This window comes from Gasterosteus aculeatus, chromosome 9 (genome assembly GCF_964276395.1).
Source record: "Gasterosteus aculeatus chromosome 9, fGasAcu3.hap1.1, whole genome shotgun sequence".
NCBI lineage: Eukaryota > Metazoa > Chordata > Actinopteri > Perciformes > Gasterosteidae > Gasterosteus > Gasterosteus aculeatus.
In genome coordinates, this window is record NC_135696.1 from 17,323,042 (window position 1) to 17,346,281 (window position 23,240).

The 23,240-nt window shown below is 44.1% G+C and overlaps 1 protein-coding gene across 2 annotated transcripts; it reads left to right on the forward strand.

The window, feature by feature from the left end:
• Positions 1-685: 685 nt before the first annotated feature.
• Positions 686-22,632, forward strand: fhip1aa (FHF complex subunit HOOK interacting protein 1Aa). Of its 2 annotated transcripts, XM_040186531.2 has the most exons (13): positions 686-1,033; positions 8,346-8,404; positions 9,798-10,015; positions 12,873-13,553; positions 14,899-15,057; positions 15,257-15,343; positions 15,720-15,887; positions 16,396-16,475; positions 16,693-16,895; positions 17,789-18,754; positions 18,853-19,031; positions 19,525-19,645; positions 20,399-22,632. In XM_040186531.2, exons 3-13 carry the CDS (start codon positions 9,872-9,874, stop codon positions 20,587-20,589), a joined length of 2,979 nt encoding a protein of 992 aa, XP_040042465.2. In that variant the 5' UTR covers positions 686-1,033; positions 8,346-8,404; positions 9,798-9,871; the 3' UTR covers positions 20,590-22,632. The 2 variants fall into 2 exon arrangements, with proteins under 2 accessions (XP_040042465.2, XP_077965292.1); XM_078109166.1 differs by lacking the exon at positions 8,346-8,404 and having other exon boundaries at positions 827-1,033.
• Positions 22,633-23,240: the final 608 nt, after the last annotated feature.

The window sequence follows — 23,240 nt, forward strand, 5'->3', positions numbered from 1 at the left end:
AATAATGAATTAACTTTTCTCCTAATGTTACCCTGGTAACCGCTGGCATCGCAGGCGGATTTCTAGCACACACTCCATTGCGTTGACTCTTACTGTGAAAATCTGCGTACTTCCGGTTTAGCGGCTCCGCTTCGTATTTTCGTGTTATGGGCAAAACCCCAAAAGGGATTAACGGAGTAAAAAGTTGTGATTTTGTCTCGTTTTTTGGTTCTAAACGAAAAATGAGAAAACGACACGTTTTCTCGTTTTGGATTTAAAACAAGAAACGAGTGTTTTCGTTTTCTGTTTTTTTACGGTAAAAGCGACTATCAAAACGTACACGGACCACAGTGAATGGATCAAATTGGGTGGCAATGGGAGTTATTTCTATCAAATAAGACACAGAGGAAAATTAGAACTATTTGTTGAATATTTGAGTCTTCCTGTCATTGCACTTCACCCCTTTGTCCAGCAGGAGACGACATGCTGATGAACTGGGAAACTAGCTAATAATATATGTTATTTTAATCGCGTCTTGAAAAAAGTAACCAGGATTGCTTCGTGATCTGCATCTAGATCCGAAGCATCACACTCTACAGAACATCCATTCTGAAGCCAAATAAAGGTTTAAACTGCAATCGGGTATTAATCAAGAAGAGTTTCTGCATCGCATCGATTTAACCTCGTCCAAAGTTCTCACCCATAGTATTAATCACACTTTACAGTACATGGTTACTATCATTACTATTTATCGTTCATTTCTCACAAGGGAAACCAACGCTCCCGCAGGCCCGTTTCCCCGTTTAGTGGGAGGAGCGAGGGTTTAATGCGGGTTCAACCGTGTGTCCGTGCGTGTGCGTGAGCGCGCCGCGGACCGGGTTAAGCCGCTCGGTTACGCGGCGTGCTGGTGTGAAAAGGAGGACGTTCTGGAGGTGTGACAAGGAGCGACTCGGTACATTTCTTCCCTGAGCGGAAACTCCGCTTTGTGTGTTTGCGGCAAAACCTGCTCGAGCGCTCTTCGCTGCGGAGAAACCCGGAGTGGATCAACCCGACGGTAAGAAACAAAGACGAACACTATTGTTTACAGTCGTAGCTTTGTCTCACTTATTTTCCACCATGACGCGACGGCAATTGCCGCAGTTGGCGGAGCGCGTGTGCGCGTTTTTTCCCCCCTTGACAGTTGCGGAGTGTGTGATTGACGCGTGCGGGTGGGCGGACGGGTTTGGTTTCAGGGCAAACCAGCGGTCTCCGTTGGGTTAACTGGGGAGAGTTGCCACTCAAACAAACTTGACCACTTACTATAAAGTCCTCGCCTCCTCCGGAAGGGAAGTAAGTTTGTTTTTTCCCCCACCTGGGTGCGCGTCCTCGCCGTGGAGACAACGTGGACCCGCCCTGTCTCTAATCACGGCTCACCGTTCCCCTTAAAGACGTGTATCGTGGTTCCACAAGGAGCGTCATTGCTGATTCTATCCACGTGCTGTTGTTTATCCTCCACTGGCACACAGATGTTGTAGAGCCCACCTGTCCCGTCAGCCTCCCCGTGTCCACAGCTGGACATCCTGTCAGTGCTTTTAAAAGTGCTAAATCTATCAATCAATTCTGCTTGTTCTTCTGTTTGTGTTGTTTGTATACAAAGCTTGTTTACAGAAAGCTAAGGCTGCTATTTAAAGGATTGACTTATCAGTGAAAAACCTGCTGCGTATAGTCTTTTTAATATGGCCAAAAATGATATCACATTCACAATTACCCAAGACTACCAACGCAATCTTTTGAACGGGTGGAAATGTAAAGATCACTTTGGACGAGACTTTTCTCAAAGGAATCAATCAATTATCGAAAAGGTTTAATAATATTAATAGATGAACCGAGCGTTAATGCATCTATTAATTAGTCAGACCTTTTTTGACACCACAACAAATTGCATCTTTAGAATGAGGTTATTGCCGTTTATTATAAAAGAGGTACATTTTTAAAACCCGCGGATGGAGTTTGAACAGTTGCTATGGAGATGGTGGTCCGTTTCCCTGCCTCCCCCAACAAACAGCTTTGTGGTCAGAGTACCTGGGTCACATGATAACAACTGGGCCATCTTCTCCTGAAACTGTTTGTTCTTTTTGGCACGTCATCATCAGGTGTTTGGAGTCGGGTACTCTGCAGTTGCTCTTTCTGTCTGCGCTCTGAACCGACCTTCTTTCAGGGGGAAGTTGTTTTATAACAATTTTAAAGAATGTAAACTTGTGAGTTTTTAAGGATCGCAGTGAAGAAGGTAACTGTGATTTTGTAGTTGTAAGTTGCACTTATCGTTCAACAGCGAGATCTTAGTGACGTTATGTCTGATCTCTGTTGTATACATAGTCTGTCACATGCTGCAATTATGTGTGTGTGTGTGTATATATATAATCGGGTCTCTGGTTTCAAATCTCCTTTAGTGGTAATGCTGTTTTATTGACTTCAAGTTTTTGGACTGATCCCCAAAAAATATTGTTTTTACAAACAGGATGTGTGTGTCTCCATCACAGCTCGCTGGACTGTGAATAACAGTCCGTAGTAATGTGATTAGATTAAGGTCACAAGATGTGCTTCACCCTGCTGGCCTCTATACAAAACACAATGTCACTGATTGTAGTGTCAACAGAAGGCTTCTTAAAACAAAAAGAAGAGAAAAATAAGTTTTAAAATGCACAGTTCTTGTTTTTTTGTGAACCTGTGGGAAATTCAGATGGAACAGGTGCTGCCGTCACCATACCAGCAGGTGTGTGTGTGTGTGTGTGTGTGTGTGTGTGTGTTAACATTTCCCACCACAGACACAGCCAGCTCAGCTTTGCCCCGTGTTTGGGATTACCCCCACCATCCCTGCTTCTGGGCCCCCACTTGCCCAGAGAAGTCACAGACGGCATGAAAGCTGGTCGGCGAGGGGGGGCAATATTTCTCAACGGCTTTTTATTTAACCTATTTCTGTCTTTAAGAGGGTAGTTGAACAGGTTTATCGCCCGCATGTCTTTGTTGACGCTATGCAACTCCGGCTGCGAGGGAAAGAGCCCATCTTTGCATTAACACATAGACAAACAGTGAGCATGACTGTGCTACATTTGAAATTCAGAGCAACAACACTGCAGAAAACAACTATCTTTTTAAAGATATGGTTGAGCAATGTTTTCCTGAGCGAAGGATGAAGATACTTTGCTTTGTGGTATTGCAATTTCTAGTTAAAGTATATTGATTAGACAGAATTCTCTAGTAGTTTTCCGGCTAACTCTGTGTTTTTTCTTTTTAAAAGAGCAACTATTTGGTGTGAAAAGAATGGAAAATCCGGTTGAACCGCCCGGAATGACGGCACCAGCTAGTCCCTGACAGAGTAAAACATTGTTGTGCACAAAGTCCAGAAGGCCAGTGTCTTTGCAGAGCGCCGCCAGCACATAGTACATTAGTTTGCATCTCCTTTGCCATGAAAATATGTGACAAAAACAGGTCATCATACTGTAGAAGTTGCCTTGCAAGAAGGAAAATGGGTCCCCTAATTATCCACACCAAAGCTAATATTTGACCTAGATAAGCCCGGAAGGCTTTTTTTTCCGGGATGTTCTGAATTTCCTTTGAAAACCTGTTTTTTGTTAGCTGCGTATCAATGTTTGAGCCTCTTTTTATCCAGTTTGCTATTAGCATGTGGTCAGTTCTGATAAACATGTCTGAACCTCGCAGACATGCTGTATCTTCCATTGCATATGCAAACATGGCTTCTTTATATCATCAGCGAGTGAGACGTGATGCAAACGAGCTATAGAGGAAGCACCAGGAGCAGAGATGTGGCATTTTTCCCCACACAAAACACAGACCCCCCCCCTACTGTGGCCCCGGGGATGGGCTGAATTCTAACATGAAAGTAGGAAAGATGTCACACGACACGGCCATTTAGCCTACGAGGGTCAGAAAGTGAGAAACTTGTAATGACCTATTAAGTATCAGAAGGCTTTTCTAACATTTGGGTTGCTCATCATTTCCGGTGGCTAATTAGTACAAAGAGATGTTTTACATTTTACGAATACTCACATACAACACATGTTCGCAATGAGTGAGGTGGTTGTTCCACTTCTTCAGTACGGACTGAAATATCTCAACAAATGGCTGCCATGTGTCTTTGAGTAAGATGTTTTGACAACTGTTGGCTGGGTTGCCAAGAAATGTGATACACACGTTCACATACGGTAGGACTGATTGTTGTGCATTTATTATGATTCCGAGAATTTTTGACCTTTCGCCATCAACATTTCTAAATGTTTTTTGTTTAATTAATACCTGAAAAAACTAATTGCATTCCCATTGGCATAACCTTTACTTTGTACTCAATGCTAATTAGCTAATGTTTGCCACTGACACGCTAAACTAAGTGAACCAATTAAACGTAAACCTCGGTACGTTGGGAGGACGTTGCTATGATAATAATAATAAGGGATTATCTTTTCCTTTATTGAGATCGGTTTTTGCAACGGTGCATTTCCCCCCTCTGGGTGTTTGGTGCTGGTAATACCCCCGTCCCCCTCATTCTCCCAGTGTGTCCAAGCACCTGTGTATGAGCGTACCAGCAGCATGTTTGGAGACGAATAACAGCCAACTCCCTGTTAGGGTTCATGTGCTTGTGAGGATCTTCAGACATGCAGCACGAGCTGCTTACATAATCACATTGTTAGCTCATAAGTTATTTACAGTCATTACTCAGCACCTACATTCTTCAAATGTGGAAGAGTATGATTTATGTATCATGGAGGGAAGTGCACAGGAATATATTATATTATATATATTAATAACATCAGCTTCACGTGAAACTGTTTTTCACGTATAAAAGAATAATAATAATAACATTATTTGGACAAAAATTACAATTAAGTGTGTGGTTGTTCGTGATATCCATATGTGCCTTTATTGTGTTGAATGAATGAGTAAAGCGAACACTATAAATTATTCGAGCAGGCACTGGCTTTATCTGTGAAGCTCTTTAAATATTTCATTCGCCACTATCACTTTAATGGGCCTGTCTTTCACTGCGTTGCCATGGCGGCTATACCCCACCACTGTCAATTATGTAATAAGGCTGGTACAACTCGTAAAAGTCTGACTTTTCTTCTGTCTGCTGGAGCTTCCAGGTTCAAAAACGCCTCGGCTTGGACCAAACATCTCATTGCATATCTACCCTCTAATACAACTCGCTAGAAATGAGGTTGAAATTCCTGTTTAGCGAGCAATAGGATCTTTATTCTGAGTAAAGGGTGCGTCCGGCCATTAAGCTTTTTATCAAGACGACGCCTGGGTGTGTGTATGAAAACCTTAGTCGTCAGAAAGCTGACAATACCCGAAACCAGATCAGGAAAAACCAACAAAACCCCCCGAGGCGAGCATTTATCTCCTGTTTTATTCTTCCTTTGAGTGGACTATTATCTCATCTTTCGTTTCTTTGCAAAAGCATGAGGTTGCAACACCAATAGTCACTTTGTCATCATGTTTACCATGGGAGTGAGCAGACGAGAGCCTATTGCTCTGTTTGATGCATCACTCATGAAACCAGTCATCGTTTCCAGCTGTATATGTGTACTGAAAGAAAATAATGACTTGAACATTTGGAAAGGCAAGTCAGCTCCATGATAAAAATACATTTTGTGTCAATTCCTGGCTTATCTAGTCTCTTTTTCATAAGGATGAGCCAAAAAACGGTCTGTTAAGACCAGCTAAGACCGACAGGAATAAACGGAAGCATCAACCGGTACTTTAAAAAACAAAAAATAGCCGTAAAAAGACATGTTTCTAACTGTTTGTGTGACTGAGCTTTAAAGACCTTCACAACCTGACAGCTAAGAATAAAAAAACACACATTTATGTTTAGGAAAGAATTAGTCAATTCTTACTGAATTAAACAGACCGACATTGTGTGATGTCCAAATGTCCAATCACGTTGGACACAAACTTGTCTTTTTTACTCCCCTTGCACCGAGGGAATTAACGCCGCGGCCCGGATTCATACGGTCGTGTCTCTGGCTGCGGAGACGTGGAAGCGACGAACCCGTGTAATTACCAAATTGCCGTAATTGGGATAATTGGAAGTTGGGAGAATCCGGCGGAGTCTTGAGTCTCAATGAGACGGCTGTGCCGGCAGTTTGAGGCTGTAAACAGACAAACACGCAGCCGGGCGCCGCCGCACGCTCACGTCAACGTTCAGGTCTTCAACAACCGACTCGCACATGCACACACAATGTATTTTTAATAACCTATATTTTAGCGTGTGCTCCGTTTTGTCCCATTTCTGTCTCTACTGTATTTCAGGTTATTTTGAGCAAGTGGAGCAGTGGCTTCTGGGTAACTGTGGGTTCTATGTGGCAACATGAGAGCAGCTACTGTAAATGGGAGCACCATGTGGGTCATGGTTTTCATCAGCAGGCCCTCTGCCGGATTGGTCGTAAAGCATCTTTTATCTTTTGTGAGATGCCAATACTCTGCCCCGGCTGTGGTATGCGGACTTGCTAAATCCAAGTCTTTGCCTTTTTGGCCCAAATGAACTGTACCTTTTATGGAGCATTTTTTAGGGGAGGAAAGTCAGTTGAAGTATTCGGTAATCACTGATGATTAAACCAAGCTAAGCTTGCAAACAGTCTGACAAGGCTGTTGATGTACAGCGCTGCAGCAAATCAGGACAAAAGTCAAGACGTATGTTGACGTAAGTTATGATTGTTGTACGTATTTGCTTGCTAAAATATTATTATTATTATTATATTATTACAGATTATGGCTCATTCATTTAAACTAGTTGTTGTTTATCTGTAGTTGTTTATCTGTGTTCTCTACCAGTGACTTTGGCCCAAACAGTTTTTGGAGGGTAATATTAGTCTTTAATTCTTTTTGTACATATTACATGTCATTTAGCTGACGTGTTTATCCAAAGCAACTTGCATTGCATTGTTAATGGTTTTGCATTTTTGCCCGGGGACCAATTAGGAGTTGGGTGTCTTGCTCAGGGACACTTAAACATGGGACATGTTCAGCCAGAGTTCAAACCGCCAACCTTTGCGGTTCCCAGCGCACCCTCTCTACTCCATGGGCCACCGTCGCCCTATAAAATGGTTACACAAATATTATTATGTTAAAAAAGCAAAAATTGCAAAAAAACAAACACTTAATCAGTTATTACCTGAAACATAATTCCGTTCTGCAATTCTTCTCAGCAAATGTAAATGCAGTAAGACAATATCAGTCCTGTTGGTCTGGCTTGTCGTCTTTTTTTATTTCAAAGGGAAGCGTTCTACAAAAGTCCATTAATAACCAATAAAACACGAGCGAGCCACACCGACTACCCCGCAAAAGCAATAAGAACAAAAATGACAACAGGACAGAAAAAAGAGAAACAGAACATGATGGTTTATAGTTCTCAATATCAGTTTTCCACTGCTGACATACAGAATGAGGTATTCAGTTACACAGAATAGCTGCAATATTTCATCCTAACAAAAGGCTGCCCCAGTGGAGTTAGTGGAGCGGGTCTGTCTCTAAACACAAAGTCAGAGTTGCTGATCCGTCAAAGTGTCCGGAGCAAGAAGACAAACTTAAAACTCCACGTACGTTTGCCAAAAAGAACAGTGAGTCCCTGTGAGTTACATTAAATCGGCGGCTTTTATTCTGAGCTGCTCGCAGAAAAAGTTTGAGTCCATCGAGAGGCGCAAAACCCGCCTCTCCTTTTTTAACATACTCACACACACGCCTTCCGACACACACATCTCCATCTGTCTCCCTCTCTGTTTACACCACGTCACACTTTTTTGAAAAGATTGCATGTTTTCCAAGAAAGCCCACACTTCGATGGGCGGGGTGCAGAGCTTTTTGAATCTGCCCACCGAGTGCAACGAGTCGATTGTTCTGTGTGATGTCGTGCAAACGTTTTCAGGTCATTCGGCCAAACAAAACCACTTTTTTGCGGCCCTTGATGTCCCCCGATGGCTCGGTGTAATTGCTGCAGTGAGTGAGAGTTGGTTTGCTGGAACGCTAATTGGAAGAGACAATGTGGTTATTCGCCCACGGAGGACGGATCAGGAGGTTTTGATGTTAAAATCTGGCATAATATTGCAACACAATCGGTTCATTCTGAACTTTTATATTTCTGGGAACAATGTTGCTGTCATTTTTCTTGCCCCTCCTCCTTTTCCATACACTTTCTCTCCTCCTTTTTACATTTTTTTTGTTTTTAGCTCCCCCCTTGTAACCTCCTCCCTGTCCATCTCTGTCCAAGAAGCGTTCTGGAGAAGCTCGCTCACTTCCCGCCATGCCTTGCCTCTCGCTCTGTGCTCCTCTCGGCCATATCTTCATTTTCCCTCTTTGTTTTGTGACACCAGGACGAGAATGAGGTCTCGTGTGCGCAGGACGAGTCCCTTTTGACGATGGCTCAGCAAAGGTAAGAAACTCAAACAAACAAATGCGCGCGCACACACACACACACACACACACGTGCTGGCCAAGCAGCTTTTACATTCCTTCTCCACAATCCAACCACCTCTCTTCTAACTGAAAACAGATGGTGAAAGTTTCACTGTGGGCCTCAATGTTTCTACCAAAGTGGATCCAAAAGGCGGGGTTTAGCTGCGATTGGTTGGGAGGTAAATTTATTGTCCGGAGCGAGAGGCCCGGGCTCGGCTGTTGTGGCGTGCAGCTGCGCTGTGTTTTAAGGCTGACCCCCTGTGGTGTGATGTGCGAGTGTTTGACTGACACTCGCACATCACAGTAGTGTTGGTGTTCGGAGTCCTCAACGGCAATGCTGGCGGCACGGCTCCGGTGATGTTGGTACGATCCAGAATTTAAAATCTGTTCGGTGGATTTAGATTCAATTCCGCTTGGACATTCGTGATCCCCTGAGGATGAAGCCTACTGATCAAGCTGTGGCTCTCCAGCGCCACCTCGAGGTAGACGGTGTCTTTGTCAGTTAGTAGTTAGGCATGTTGACGTTGGCATTTAGCTGAAGAAACGTGGGCTGCGATTTTTATATTCATGTGATATCATTTGTAGTTCTGCTCATAGTCAATGCAAACATTCACTTTCTAAGCAGAGGAAACGCAAAGTGATAAAAAGTGAAGTGCAGGTGTGTTTACGGAAACATGGCAGTTTAACACAATTTTTTTTTTTCTTTTCCAACCTATACGCTTTGAAAAAGCACTATTCCCTCAGTGTTGCCAAAGAAAACGTCTGTTTTATTCGATCTTTGTCCTCTAGTTCTTCTAGTCTGTCAACTAGTTCCCTTTCTGGGATAAAAAGTGGAAAATCTTCTAAATTTTCACAGTGCCAATGTGAGTGTTGGAACTGATCTGCGCAGCCGCCATCTGTCTTTTTCAACTAAAATAATGTATATTTAATAGAGAACCTCACGTCTACACATGTCGACTCTTCCCACCTCTAGCTCGCCTCATTCCGCCAGAGATGTTCACACCCAGTCGTCCTTCGCCTTCCAATGTCAAAAATGTTTCTGCACTGAGGGCGATGTCAGGGGGCCCGCAGGAATCCACCACGGGCGTCTTGCGTAGTCCAAAAACAATTTGACATCTCCGTCCCAAAGTACAGCGCGCGCGGCCAAAGCCGAGTGGGACGCGTTCCTCCTCCGGTCATCTGACTTGGCCTTGTTATTGTTCTCCTGCATACCTGCCATAGCTGCCGTCTAGCCACACAAAAAATGCACTACAACCTCCAGACATATCAGTGCATCTGTGCTGCTGTTTTATGAATCAACTCACTGTGGCCTGGTGTCTAATCACATCTGCTTGTGTGTGTGTGTGTGTGTGTTCGTTCTTTTTCCTCAGGGCCCCTGTGAATATGCTACCGCCCGTGGTTATGGTTGCACCAGTAAGCTGTCAGGAATGTCCTCCTTCCGCCTATGACATGGTTTAACCCACGCACGACCCCGGTCACCGTGATGGCCTCCATGGTTGCCAACGGAAACCCCGATGGGCAGGCTCTGGTCTTAAAAGGGGTGGATCCAGAGACCTGCATGATTGTGTTCAGGAACCACTGGTCTCAGGTAAACGTCCCCCGCACTAAATCAATCAATCTGTTCCTCTCACCATCCGTCCGCCTAGTAGAACTTTTAGAGTCTACCCATCTGCATTAAATCACACAATGTGTGGGGCGAGGAGCAGTAGGGGCCTCGCGGGCTGCCAGGACCCACAGAGGTGAACAGGGACACATCTGAGAGGTCTGAGACACTCGACCCCCCCACCATCAAAAAGCTGTGGAGTCAGTTTCTGCTGTCTGTGAGGTAGAAGTGAAGAAGGATTTGTGCAGCAGAAGGCTGCTTTTGAGCTGAGGGAGGAAAGTTTATGTACAGATAAGGACATAATCTTGTATTGTCACAACTATCAATGGTGTGCTGTTGAAACTAAAAACATTCCGTAAACACTGAGAATAAACCATTCAAGGTATGATTTTAAGCGCAAAAGTAAAAATGATCCAGTAAGCAAATTTTCCATTTATCCATATTATGGATGAAGTTATTTTGGTCGGTGGATTCCGATTCATGTAGAACAATTGAAATTCAACCTGTGGTGGATAGTGGGTAACTTTTGCAGGCTCGGAGCTGATTCTTTACTCGGTCATAAAGCCCCTCCGGAGGGCCGTATATTTTGTCTATACGTTTACAGATACACATTTCTTCATTAGTCCTGACACTGCAACAGATAAAATGAGAACTCCCTGTTCAGATTAAAGCTTGTTTAGCTTTAGGCAAATCGGCAGCACAATTTCTCTCCTGCAGAGTCTCGTTTCCACGCTGCACTAATCAGCGGAGCGATAAGAGTGCTCTTGACTTTGGTTTCAGTTCGGAAAAACCTTGAAATGCGAGTAACGTGTCGCAAGTAGCATGGGCCTTGTCGCTCTGTCAGAAGCGCTGCGTGTTTTACAGGCAGATTAGGTTTATGTTCACTTGCCGCGTCTTATCTGCCGCCCTGCAGGCCTCGCTGAGCTCATTGTGTTTGTTGTGACATGCAAAGGGATCGTTCTGTTGCCCTGACTCCTTCCAATCGGGGCCGATGTCACGTGACGTCTTTTTAACCCAGTGTGTTTCTGTTTAGTGGCCTGCACCGTTCCATGTGGAAACACCGCCATGCAGTGTGCATTCAACAACGTGTTCAGATGTCAGAGTTCTGATAACTAAAGACTTTTTTTGCATTGCTTAAGTGGAATAACAGCACATATATAAGGTGAAAACTTTTTTGTTATTCAGTTGTTTCTTTGCAACTTTAAGATCAATATTTGTTATTACCTTTTGCAGTGTTGACACCTTTTTCAAAATTGGTAATTCAGAGCACTGCCTGAATCTGACACTGCATATGTCATCTTGTATTAATAATTCATAGGTAATGAGTCAAAACACTCACCTGGACCTGTACTGTATTTCTGAAAAACATTTTAGAACTCTAGCAGCTAGAAGGAAAGAAACCTGCATCAGCAAATTTAAGAGTGATCTCTTTTTGTTATATTTTTTATATATAAGTATATTTTAAAGTGCAGGTTAGGGTTGAAAACAGGACACGCGTTATGGTGCCGTCATTTTTCTAGCACTTTTCTAGCAAAACTGAACTTTTCATTTTACTATTTTCGGAATTCGGAAGAGTTTGACATCTTTACACCTGGAAACTCGGTACAAGTCTGCAAGGCTCCACTGAAGCGGAACGGGCTCAACAGAACCACTCTGGTGGTAATGAGCACGGAGTAAATACTACTCTTTCAATTTCATTATGCCGGTTGTGGCCTGTCGTGATTAAATTTTAAATGAATGAATAGTTCAATCCTAGCCTTTTTTTAAAAAAACGCTATTATTTTGAAGGTAATATCCCAAACCAGGTACACATATTCTACGCATCATAGGTTAAAACACCTTGAAGGTTCTCCATGCTGAATTAACAGTAAATCTATTGCCTCTCAATGCCTTTTATACGCTGACAGAGCGTGCACCACTGCTCTCGCTAGTGGTTACAGCTGTTTGCACTTTTTTGTGCTGTCAGCACAGGTAGAAACTTGCCGCCAGCTCAGGCGTCTCCATGTGGAGAGGCGATCAAAATGCTTCCAGGCTTGTGTGCACATTTTCGACCTTGTCTTCAACTCCCGTTTGTAGGGTCATTTATAAACCGACTCCTCCGCATGTCCAGTAAAAACAAATATTCCTTGAAATGGGCTGTTCCCACTGGCCCCGTTGGGCTCAGGCTGAGATTACAAACTCCGTTCTCTTGTTTCCATCGGCCGTGCCCAGCCCACTTGTGCACAACCAGTTATTGTCATGGCAGCAGTGTCAGGCCGGGGACACTGGACCCATTATTGTGACTCTGGTTTCTACGCAGCCGACACACAAGGGAGGGACTGGATACACAAAGGGACGTTTCACCGTGTGCTACCAAACTGAGTGTATCTGTACTGTGCGGCTGCTCTGTTTACACCCCATTATAGTTGTTAATTAACCTGTCAGGAAGCAGGGGACGGTTTTACCTGCATCGTATCCTTATGAATTAAATATGCCGTAAGCACGGCCTCCATGCAAATACAATGTTGAATCTGCTATTAAAAGAAGACACTAACTTGTACCATATTTTTCTTCATACAGTATGTATGCTTTGATTATGTGAGTGGTAATACTTCATGAAAGGAAAGTGATTCTATGTCTTTTGCACAGCCGAGCGATCAATTTCCTTCCTTCTTGGATTCAGTCGATTGACTTTCTGTCAACATCAGTGTTGAAATTATTTGGATAGTCAACCAATAAAGATTTGTCCCTTTTTTTTTTTAAGTCTCCAATATAAAGGTCAAATTAGCAAGGTGTTCTGCTCTCCTTGTATGAAAATCCAACAGTTTGTGGTTAGCAATATTCCTCTTGTCTCTAATTTTAGGTGGTGAAGATCCTAGAAAAGCATGACCCCCTGCGCAGCAGCTCCGCCCTGTCCTCCCTCAGTGTCATCAACCTCAGCTCCGGCGCGAGCGGGGCCCCTCGTTTCGGCCCCATCCCCGGAGACGAGGCGAGCGCCGTGCAGAACTACGTGGAGCACATGCTGTTCCTCCTGATGGAGGAGGAGAGCGGTCAGGTCGGCGCCATGGGCCCCATCCTGGAGTTTGTGGTGATGGAGAACGTGATGGAGCGTCTCTTCGTGTGGAGCCTCCGCCGGGAGTTCACGGACGACATGAAACTGGAGCAGCTCAAGATGTACGAGATGCTGGTGGGTCAGGCCCGCCAGCCCCTGCTGCACCACAAGCCCATCCTGCGGCCGCTCATGATGCTGCTGTCGTCCTGCTCGGGCGCCGCGGCGCCGCAGGTGGAAGCCCAGCTGGTGCTGCTGCTCAACCTGCTGTGCTGCGTTCTGGCGAAGGACCCCTCGATCCTGGAGCTGTTTTTCCACACCAGCGAGGATCAGGGAGCCACCAACTTCCTCATCTTCTCCCTGCTCATCCCCTTCATCCACAGGGAGGGCACGGTGGGCCAGCAAGCCAGGGACGCGCTGCTGCTCATAATGTCGCTGTCTGCTGAGAACGAGCGAGTGGCCAAACACGTCTCACAGAACACCTACTTCTGTCCGGTTAGTCCCTCCCACGGATATCTTTTACCTTTTTTTTTTTTTAATCTCGCTCTCATTCACCTGGCGGGTTTTAGTACATGTAAATCTCCTCAGATTGAGCCGCTCGGGTTTTCGATTTTCCTAATTGACTTAACCTTTACGTATGAGGAATCGTTCACATTCATTATTTCTTATCAAAAAATCCCGGACTGCGGTGACCTTCGGCGCTGGCAAAAAAAAAATATTCAGGCAAAGAATTTGCAGATGAATTCATGAAGCGATTTGAAGGGAGGTTAAACCCTCTCATGGAGTGTTACAAATGTCTGGCATTCATAAGATTAAGGCACGGTTGCAAGATAATCCCGTGATAATAATGCCATTTACCCAAAGCTGAAAACATCGCAATGAGAAATTGCTTTTGATGTGATGCCAGTTTAACAAGTGCAGCCTGAATTTAATTGGTTCCACTGGCAGGCAACAAGGATAATCCTACAGAGGATGTATACATCCATGCAACACTGATGATGTATCATTTTACAGTTTAATTACTCTGCTATAGACTGTTCGTTTCTGAAATCCTGCCCAGTAAATACTTGAAATAACACCTCCTAAGAAAGGACAGAAATCACGTTGATACTGACCGTTTGTTACATGGAAGGTCGGCTGACATCAAGGAATTAATTAGTGATCTAATTATCACACCGTGTTGATCTTGAAATGGAAATCATAGGCAATAAAACTGCTGCTCCATAAATATTCATAGAGCTAAACTGGAGGAGGAGCATGCTGGCTGATATGTCCTAAAGGCTGCTGCATTATAGACATTATTTTTTATTAAGTGTTTCGAAATCTGTTGTTTCTTTTGACAATATTCTCTTTAAAATAATTTTCCATTCAACTTTAGTGTTTCTTTTTATTTAGAAAAGTGTCGGCACACAATAGCAATGCCAGCTTGCTGATGTTTAGCAGCTGTAATGTTTACCCTCATCTTATTTAGCTTGCTAGCATGCTAATGCTAACGATGGGCTAATAAGCACTAAAGGAATGTTAATAGTTTTTTTTCATTTTAGCAGATATTTAGTCAAACTAAAAACTTGATGACTATATTTACAGAAAAGGTACATCATCCTGTGGGAGATCCAAACTAAATCACATCCAATAGTCATCAAGAATGATTCACCTAAATGAGGCATGTGAAGTCAAAAGATCACCAGAATTGACACTTTTCACATTTTTACAGATTAATTAAAGCTTTGACATGCAATTAAACTGACCGATAATCTGTAATAATCCCAAAGCAGGTATTGACCTAATGTGGAACTCGGAAACATTTCATTTGACCGCGTGTCCCTCCCTCCCTCTCCAGGTTCTGGCCACAGGGCTGAGCGGCCTGTACTCGTCCCTGCCCGCCAAGCTGGAGGTTCCCAGTGCAGAATGGCACTGCCTGTACAAACAGGACTGGCTCCAAATGCCGTCCCTCGTCCAGTTCCTCAACTCGCTGGAGTTCTGCAACGCTGTGATTCAGGTGAAAACGTGATGGCTCACGATGCTGCAAGCGCACAGACACACACACACACACAGGCACACACAGACACACACACAAGGCTCTCTGACACACTAAACGTCGACACGGTTGCACAGGTTTTATCCACACGTGGTAAATGGCGCCAACCTTCTGCTTGACTGCAGTCTTGACTAAATGTACGGTAATCGACTGTTCCCAGGTGGCCCACCCGGATATCAGAGACCAGCTGGTTAGCTACATCTACAAGGGGTTCCTCGTGCCTGTCCTTGCACCTGCTCTCCACAAGGTTGGTATTCTTCGTCCTTCTCCTCTTCGTCTCCATGTTTGGCTTAATTGAGACCACGGTGCAATAATGCCTTTTAGTGCCTAAACATATTATTGTGGCTGGTATTTAACGGTGACAAAATAGCGGAAGAGGTGGAAAATGATGTGACACACTTCAAAATAAATTATTCAGGAAATGTCCTAATCTAATGAATACTGTTAATGTTCTATTTGCTTTTATCTTTTCAAATCAATATCATAATAAGTGATTTGCTGTTTTGTATACTCAAAAAACAAACATACTATTACCGTGATTTAGTCTGTAGACACATTCAATAGATTCTTCTCTGGAATCTCTTAATCTGCACTTCTGACTAATGACTTGTTCCTCTGTGAAGTTCACCCTGGAAGAAGTGATGACCACCACAGCATACCTCGACCTCTTCCTCAGGACCGTGTCTGAGCCGGCGCTGCTGCAGACTTTCCTCTCTTTCATCCTGCTGCACCGACATGAGAGCGTCCACATTTTAGACACTCTGGTCAGCCGCATCAACACGCCGTTCCAGGTAGGCAGCGAACCTGCCGGTCTGCCGACAGCACCTGTGTGCGTGTTTAGTCACGCAACCACACACCGCGCGACTCATGTTTTAATTATTCCGGAAAACAACCCCAAAGGCCATTTTGGACCCATTTTGAAACTCCAAATGTAAGCCCCAAAGCTGGCAGAATGTTGCCATGGTGACGCTCAGCGATATCATCTAGCTACTGAAACAATAGATATTTTTGTTTTGAAGCAATCCTCTATTATGAGATCCATACACATGAACCAGTAGTGGTTCTTTTCCTCCAGTGTTTGCTAACAGTCGGCTTCGGCTCACCTGCACCTCAGCGGAAGATCTGATCATGTTTGATTTTCAAACATTTTGACTCGAGCCAAATTAAACTTCGCTTTTAAGTTTAACAACTCCAAAAAAGTCTCTCGATCCTCAACTTTCTTTTAGCTAATTATTGCAAATATTTACTGTTTCTTGGTTATTATTGTCATAGTTGTTGTCGTGTGTTTCAACTCTGCAGTTGGGCACCGTGTCTCTGGCCCTTTTTCGCACTCTCATTGGCTTATACTGTGAAGATGTGATGCTGCAGCTCGTGTTGAGGTGAGTGGCGCGCGCACACACACACACACACACACACACACATGCTTACTGTATGCCACTTGCGTGCTACGTCTAATGGGTTTAAGAAATTCTGAGCTTTTTCCTTGTACTTCCCACCGTGCAGATTTGTGTTTCCATATGCCCCCCCCCCCCCGCCGAACCCCTTTGTGCTTGCGATGGTTTTCCTAACAGGATCTGTTCCCTTTTGCCTCCCCAGGTACCTGATCCCCTGTAATCACATGATGTTGAGTCAGAGGCGCGTTGTCGGCGAGAGGGACTGCTACTCTGTGTCAGCGGCCAAGATCCTGGCATTAACGCCGTCCTGCTGCTCTCCCGATCACAGCCCCCCGCCTCTCCGACAGCTGGAATCCATCCTGTTCTCCAAAGGTTCAAAGACTCCCAACAGCACCAGCGCCTCGGGTAAGAAGTACGGGACATTAAAAGACCAATCTGGGTCTGTGAGGGCTTCATTCTCATTTTGCTTTGGACATAATGGCGATGGGTTATTATAACATTGGAATCATTGGAGACCTGCTCACTTTCCGGGAACATGGAGACATTTCTGTCCAATGAGACGAGGTTATGAAGGTTGAACCAAAAGAGCAAATGCAAGTTTTAACGTGTACATTATGGACAAAGAACTAGCTGAATTGCAAAAGTTAGCAGGGTGACATGTGTTGCCCTTTAACCCGTTGACGGTTGAGATTAAGCTCCTGCTATCAGCTGGGTGAGAGGGTGAGGTTGTCTAGTGTAAAGCCTTTAATACTTTGACCCAAATGAATACTTTTAATTTCTTACAAAGTACTGTACGTGTTACAGAAAAGCCCAAATGAAAGACCGCATTTCAGCAGCTTTAAGGATCAGCTTTTATGAACGTTTTCTTTGTTTTTGTTCCTTTTGAAATCTGCCGCAAAGCAAATTCCTTTGGCGCATCTTTACTATTCAGAACCACATTTGAGTGCATGTTACTAGTTAGTTATTAGTAATAGTGGCATGTGTACAAAATCAGAAGGACGGAAGGAGGAAAGCCGTAATAGGGCTAAAACTCAATAATAATAATAATAATAGTGTAATTTAGTAACATTACATGTTCTGTTTTTCAGTACAGGCCCAAGTGTTGATGTGTATTTTTCTGGGACATGAAAAAGATGTTCATGAGTATTCCATCAAATAGAGAGATCTCCTGCCTTTCGCTGTGTTACATCACTTTGCCGCCTGTAGCTACATGTCAACCTCATTAGTTCTGCTCCGCACGAACGCCGCGCTGCACGCCGGCTTTTATCCACATTTCACATTTCTTCTTCCTCTTCCAGAGGAAATGGAGAAGTTCTCGGAGGACGACGACGGCACGGGCCACTCCTGCACCATCGGCTCAGAACTCTTCCTTGACGTCAGTTATCTTCATTACCTCTACGACGCCCGTCAGAGCATCGGCAGCTGCTTGCAGGCCTGCCGGGTTTGGTCGGCTCCGTACGACGGCGAGGACCCGCCCCCCGAGAAGTACCAACCCGGCGTCCTGGAGGAGCCCGGCCTGAAGGGTCGGCAGAACCAGGCGGCCGTCAAGCGCGTTCCACAACCGCCGCCGCCGCCTCGGCCCTGCACTCCTTCGCTCAGGGCGGAGCCCTCCTCCGTCGGCCAGCAGGAGCTGGAGTGGGACGACAGCTACGACGCGTGCCCGGTGCAGACCGGCGGCGCCCCCGCGGAGGCCGAACGTCCGCGGCGGCCTCCCGACGAGCCCCCGGCGCACATCCAGGAGATGAGGAAGACGGCCACCATGCTCGTGCAAGGCGCGTACATCGAGGAAAACGAGTTCCTGGACGACGTCATGGTGTACGATCTCGTCGCCAAGAAGGACACCAGAGATGCCGAAGGCGGTGAACGGACCCATCCGGGGGCAGCGGAGGTCCGCCTGCAAAACGGACTCAGTTTAACACTCCCACCCTCCGCGATGGCGGATAAAGACCCCTTTGACGCAAAGTCCAAAGGTGAGACGGAATGTAATTCCCACCCCCAAAACAGCGCGGGCGGCGAGTCGGGCGACGACCTTTTGGCTCAGTATGAGGAGCTCATTCGTACGTTGGACACTAAAACCGGGGGAAAAGCGGTCAGAGCTGACGGAGAGCCAAAGAAGCCGGTCACACCCGTGGAGGAGGACGAGGAGGAGATGGACTTCACCTCTTTCTCTGCCGAGACACCGGAGCCGGAGAAAGTGCATTCACCATTTGGGGCCAGATTCGTCGGCGGAAGTGCGGCGAGAAAGCAGTCGGTGCCTTTTACCGGTAAGCCACGGGCAGCAGTCGGTCTCGGAACCCCCCCCCCCCCAAAAAAAACCCCCCCAGACAATTTCAAATGCTGCCTGCGACTGTTTTTCCCGCAGGTCCATTCGTCAGTGTGCTGCTGTCTCGCCTGGAGAACATGCAGAGCAACTCGCTCCACGTCAACCTGCTGTTGACGGGCATCCTGGCCCAGTTGGCGGCGTACCCTCAGCCCCTCCTGCGCTCCTTCCTCCTCAACACAAACTTGGTGTTTCAGCCCACCGTTCGCTCCCTTTACCAGGTAAAACAGCGGCCAGGAGTGAGGCTTTTATCTCCCTTCGTTTGCCTCGAGGCAAATCGAATGAAGGCGAGGGTTTGGGTTTGGTTGCATTGCTGCAAGATGTCGGCCTTTCGAAGGGGAGATTTGACTTTTGTAATCCGGGTGCAGTTCTGCAGCTGCTCCTCGGTAAAATGAAATTGTTTGTTTGCTTGTTTCTCCCCGCTGAACAACAGATTGCGATCAGGCAGCATGTTTTAATTAAAGCTTGGGGAGGTAACATCGGAAAAAACAAAACTGCAGGATAAAAAAACTCGAAAAACTCTGCGTTGCCGACTCTTCCAATGAAAGTAGCAAGCAGCACCAGCTCCTAAAGTCAACATCTGGCGAGTCAGTCGCCATGACAACTGTGGCCCCAAAAGGATGTATTTGATTGTTTTGCTTTAATGTCATCAGTTTAAACGGTGCAGATGTGAATGCACAGTAATCCTCTTGTTTTGTTTTTTCTTCACTTCAGGTTCTGGCCGTGGTGAAGAACCAGATAGAGGAGCAGGCTGCCAGCAGGAAAGACTTCCCAGAGCTGATCACCGCCGCACAGCACTGGCTGCTGGCCAGGGAGACGTCCTTTGTAACTGCAGGTGATGATACACCCACAATATTTGTTTTCTATGCTAGCTGTGGATAGTTTACTCACAATCTAAAACAGTATCTATAACAGAGTTATGCACAAAAAATGAAGTATTTAACACATTCTCTGAAATCCATGCAGGTTTTACTCCAACTCTCTGAAATGGGAAGAACCATAAAGTCATTTTTACACTCTAACTGTTTATTAGGGAACAAACTATGTATAAGACTTGGTTATTGTTTTCCGCTTTTGATGAAAAGAAAAAAAAAAACTATGCACTGTCATTGAGTTCCTCGATCGCAAAAATGTGCCGTCAAAAAATGGGTTGAGTTAAAAAAAACAAAAAAAAAACATCTGCATTCATTTTCAGTGGTGTCTGATGGGAGCCATAATAAATTCCACTTGATTTTCTTAACTGATGCAGCAGCTGAGAAACGGTCTCCGCTCAACGCTGGAGTGTCGCGGCGGTTTTTGAACTCGGTTCTTGGGTTTTTTATAAGCTACAAAAAACGAACTTAAGAGCCTGAATCTTCCCTGAGGGGAATTTCTAAGTAGGTTAAGATGGATACTGTTTTCTTCTATATGTTTTTTGCTTTAAAAAATGAATACTTTTTCAGGCTGAAATGCTTTATATATGGAGAAATTATTAACAGGAATATGTTTTTAAAATGTTTTAAAGTCATCCATGGCACAAAATGCCTCTACATTGATTTCTTTTTCTCCCTATTTGTCGTTGTTTCTTATTAAACCTTCACGTTCTCAGGCGAAAGCAGAAGCTCCACCCACGGCGAGGCGCGAGGCACGCTGAAGAGCTCGCCGCCACCCAAACACAAAGCCATCTCTCTGGACCGGACAGAAGTCTTCGGCACCGTCCTCTTCACGGAGTTCCTCAAGGAGCTGGCTGCTATTGCACAAGAGCACTCCGTCTTATCGTATATTCCTATGGAAGAGTGATCGCGTCCCAGCAGACACCAGTTTAACCCCGAGAGACTCATAGATTTTTTTTTTTTCAAGCAATGCATTTCTGGACTTTTTCAGGCAATATATAATGAGAAAATTGTAATGTATACAACTATATAAAAAAAAATACCAAGCAAAGATAATCAATTTTAATACTTTTTATTTAATCTTTCTAGTCCTTTAAAGTTCTCTTAGAGAGCCAAGAAGGAGGCAGCAAACTTCGAGCTGTTTTTTCGATGGAGAAAGCTTCAGGTCCACCAACCAAAGATTCAATCAATCCCATCAAGCCCTTATCTAAACCTCAGAATGTCGCTGCTCCGTGCGGCTCTGCTCAATACTCTGGTTCAGAGAGCTGTTGCCTCTTTGCTGTAGAATTAGAAACCATATCTGAGCCCCACGTGGAGCCCGTGCTGCTTTCAGGGGGCCTTTGAGTTAACAGAACTAAAATGCAACGCTGTAGTCAGCTGGCAGCGGCGTCGACGACATCATCGCACATCAGAACTTCTTATGCAAACCTCGTTTTTGTTTTTGGACTTTGGTGTTTCCACGCATTTGTGTGTGTTAGATTTGTTTTCACTCTCATTCATACCTCAGGAGTCGTTTTACGGCGCGTTCTCAATCAGCCTTTGGGTGAAGCGGTTTTTCTACAATGTACTAGTTTCTCTCATCAATGGGCTCCATATCTTCTCCGGACCGGACCTCCTGAACCAGAATTGTCTTCGCTTTATTATATCTGCCTTATTTTAGTAATGCTTTGTGATGTACATATTGAAAGTAAAAAAAAGGTCTAATGACACGGGACACTATGCAAATCAAGGATATTTTGGGTATAATTACATGTTTTCAGAAGGTGAAGGGCTATTTAAGAGTTTCTATCGCCATATATTTTTTCACGTGGTAACACTACAGACTAGTTTTTATGGTTAGTCATTTTCTATTTGGGGATTGTGTAGGGTTTTGTAGTTGTAACATGTCTCGTATCACTGCTAGAAGAGTCGTAGTTTTGCATCTGTTGAAATGTGTCTCTCATTGTAACGGTAACAGAGGGCGAAACTGTGGAGCATCGCCTTTATTTTAGTCCTGGTATTTCAGTGTCGTTAATGAGATAATACAAATTATGCCTCTGCTTTCCAAACTAATGTATTTCAATTAGTTCACATTAATGCCTGATTTCAAATGGGTTTTCACAGGAACGTATTTGTGCATTATTAAGTTAAGTGTAAAGGAAAGAGCGACATTCAACATATTTTGTTTTTTCTCATTATTCCGCCACAGAAGACTGATTGAAACAAAAATATAATTTCTTTTAAAACTACTTTTCTAGGGATAGAAAAAAAATCCAACTCCATCCACAACATGACCTAAATGAGTCTGGGAAATCTAATAATATTATAATTCAATTGAATGCAGAAACATATCAGAAATGATTAGAACAGTAAATTATTAAGACACGTGTTGGTTTTATAAAACATCATCTACGTCTTTTTAATAAGACAAAGAACTGAGTTCAACATGATTCTTCAATCTGGATAATGTGTTTTTTCCCATTTCAATCCATTCAATTTTACTTGGAATATTTCATGCAGTTACATTTTTTTCTGTACTCGTATTGTTTGTACAAAAAGGTCTTGGGATTGTATATTTATATCAATCACAGGCATTTTCAGGCTGGTTCAATAAGTATTTCTCTCTGGTAAGAGAATGTTGCTGAGCACTCAGCGCTTTTCATACCAGTGTCACTAAGAACTCGTCTACCAGCACAGATTCATTCAGCACATTGTGGAATAAAGACTGGAATCATTACCGAGATTATCGGTACAACTTTCTTTTTATCCCAAAGATTTGACCTTTTTCCACCCTCAGTTTTCTGTCCAAGACCCAAAGACATGCCTCTTAGAAACTAGATAGAAGAGACATGCCTTTGGGTATATTTTTTTTATATATATATATATATATATAAACTTGATGCACGTATTTTGTTGACTTTTACTTAAAAAAAAAAAAAGGTTTTTAAGACATAAATCCAACTGCTTCAACTTACACAATCAATACTTTTCGTCCTTTGTGCCAGAGGGAGTTTTTTTTGTTGTTCTGAGGTCGTCATTTGATACACCTTTTTTTCCCCTGAGTGATTTTTTCCTGCTGGGTGCTTTAAATTGGAACATACTTCCTTACAACACAGCACTTGAACTGTGACCCTGGTGCTCATATATCTGTTGTACAAAGGATTGAAGGTCAACGAGATAAAGCGACCTTTGTACAGCTGCTTAATATCCGCTTCATCATTCGAACACGAATGCACAAGTCAACATCTTTTTGCTAAAGGGTTAAGAGAGTAGAATGAAAGTATTTCCCCTGAGAAAACTGCAGGAAATTGATATACGAGGCCCTGGAGGCTGTCGGACTTTAACTTCCATCTAACTATCCATTATTTTTTAGTTTTACTAAAGACTTACTTCACAACATATGAGTAAACTGCAGGGATCAATGTTGAGGCTATTATTATTGTGATCATAGACGAGAAGCAACATATATATTATGTTTTTAAATAATTAAGTTGACACCAACACCAGAGAGAATCCAGATGTAATGCTCCACTATGTTACAGGTATAATTAAAAGGGAAGTTAGGTGCTTCGGCCACAA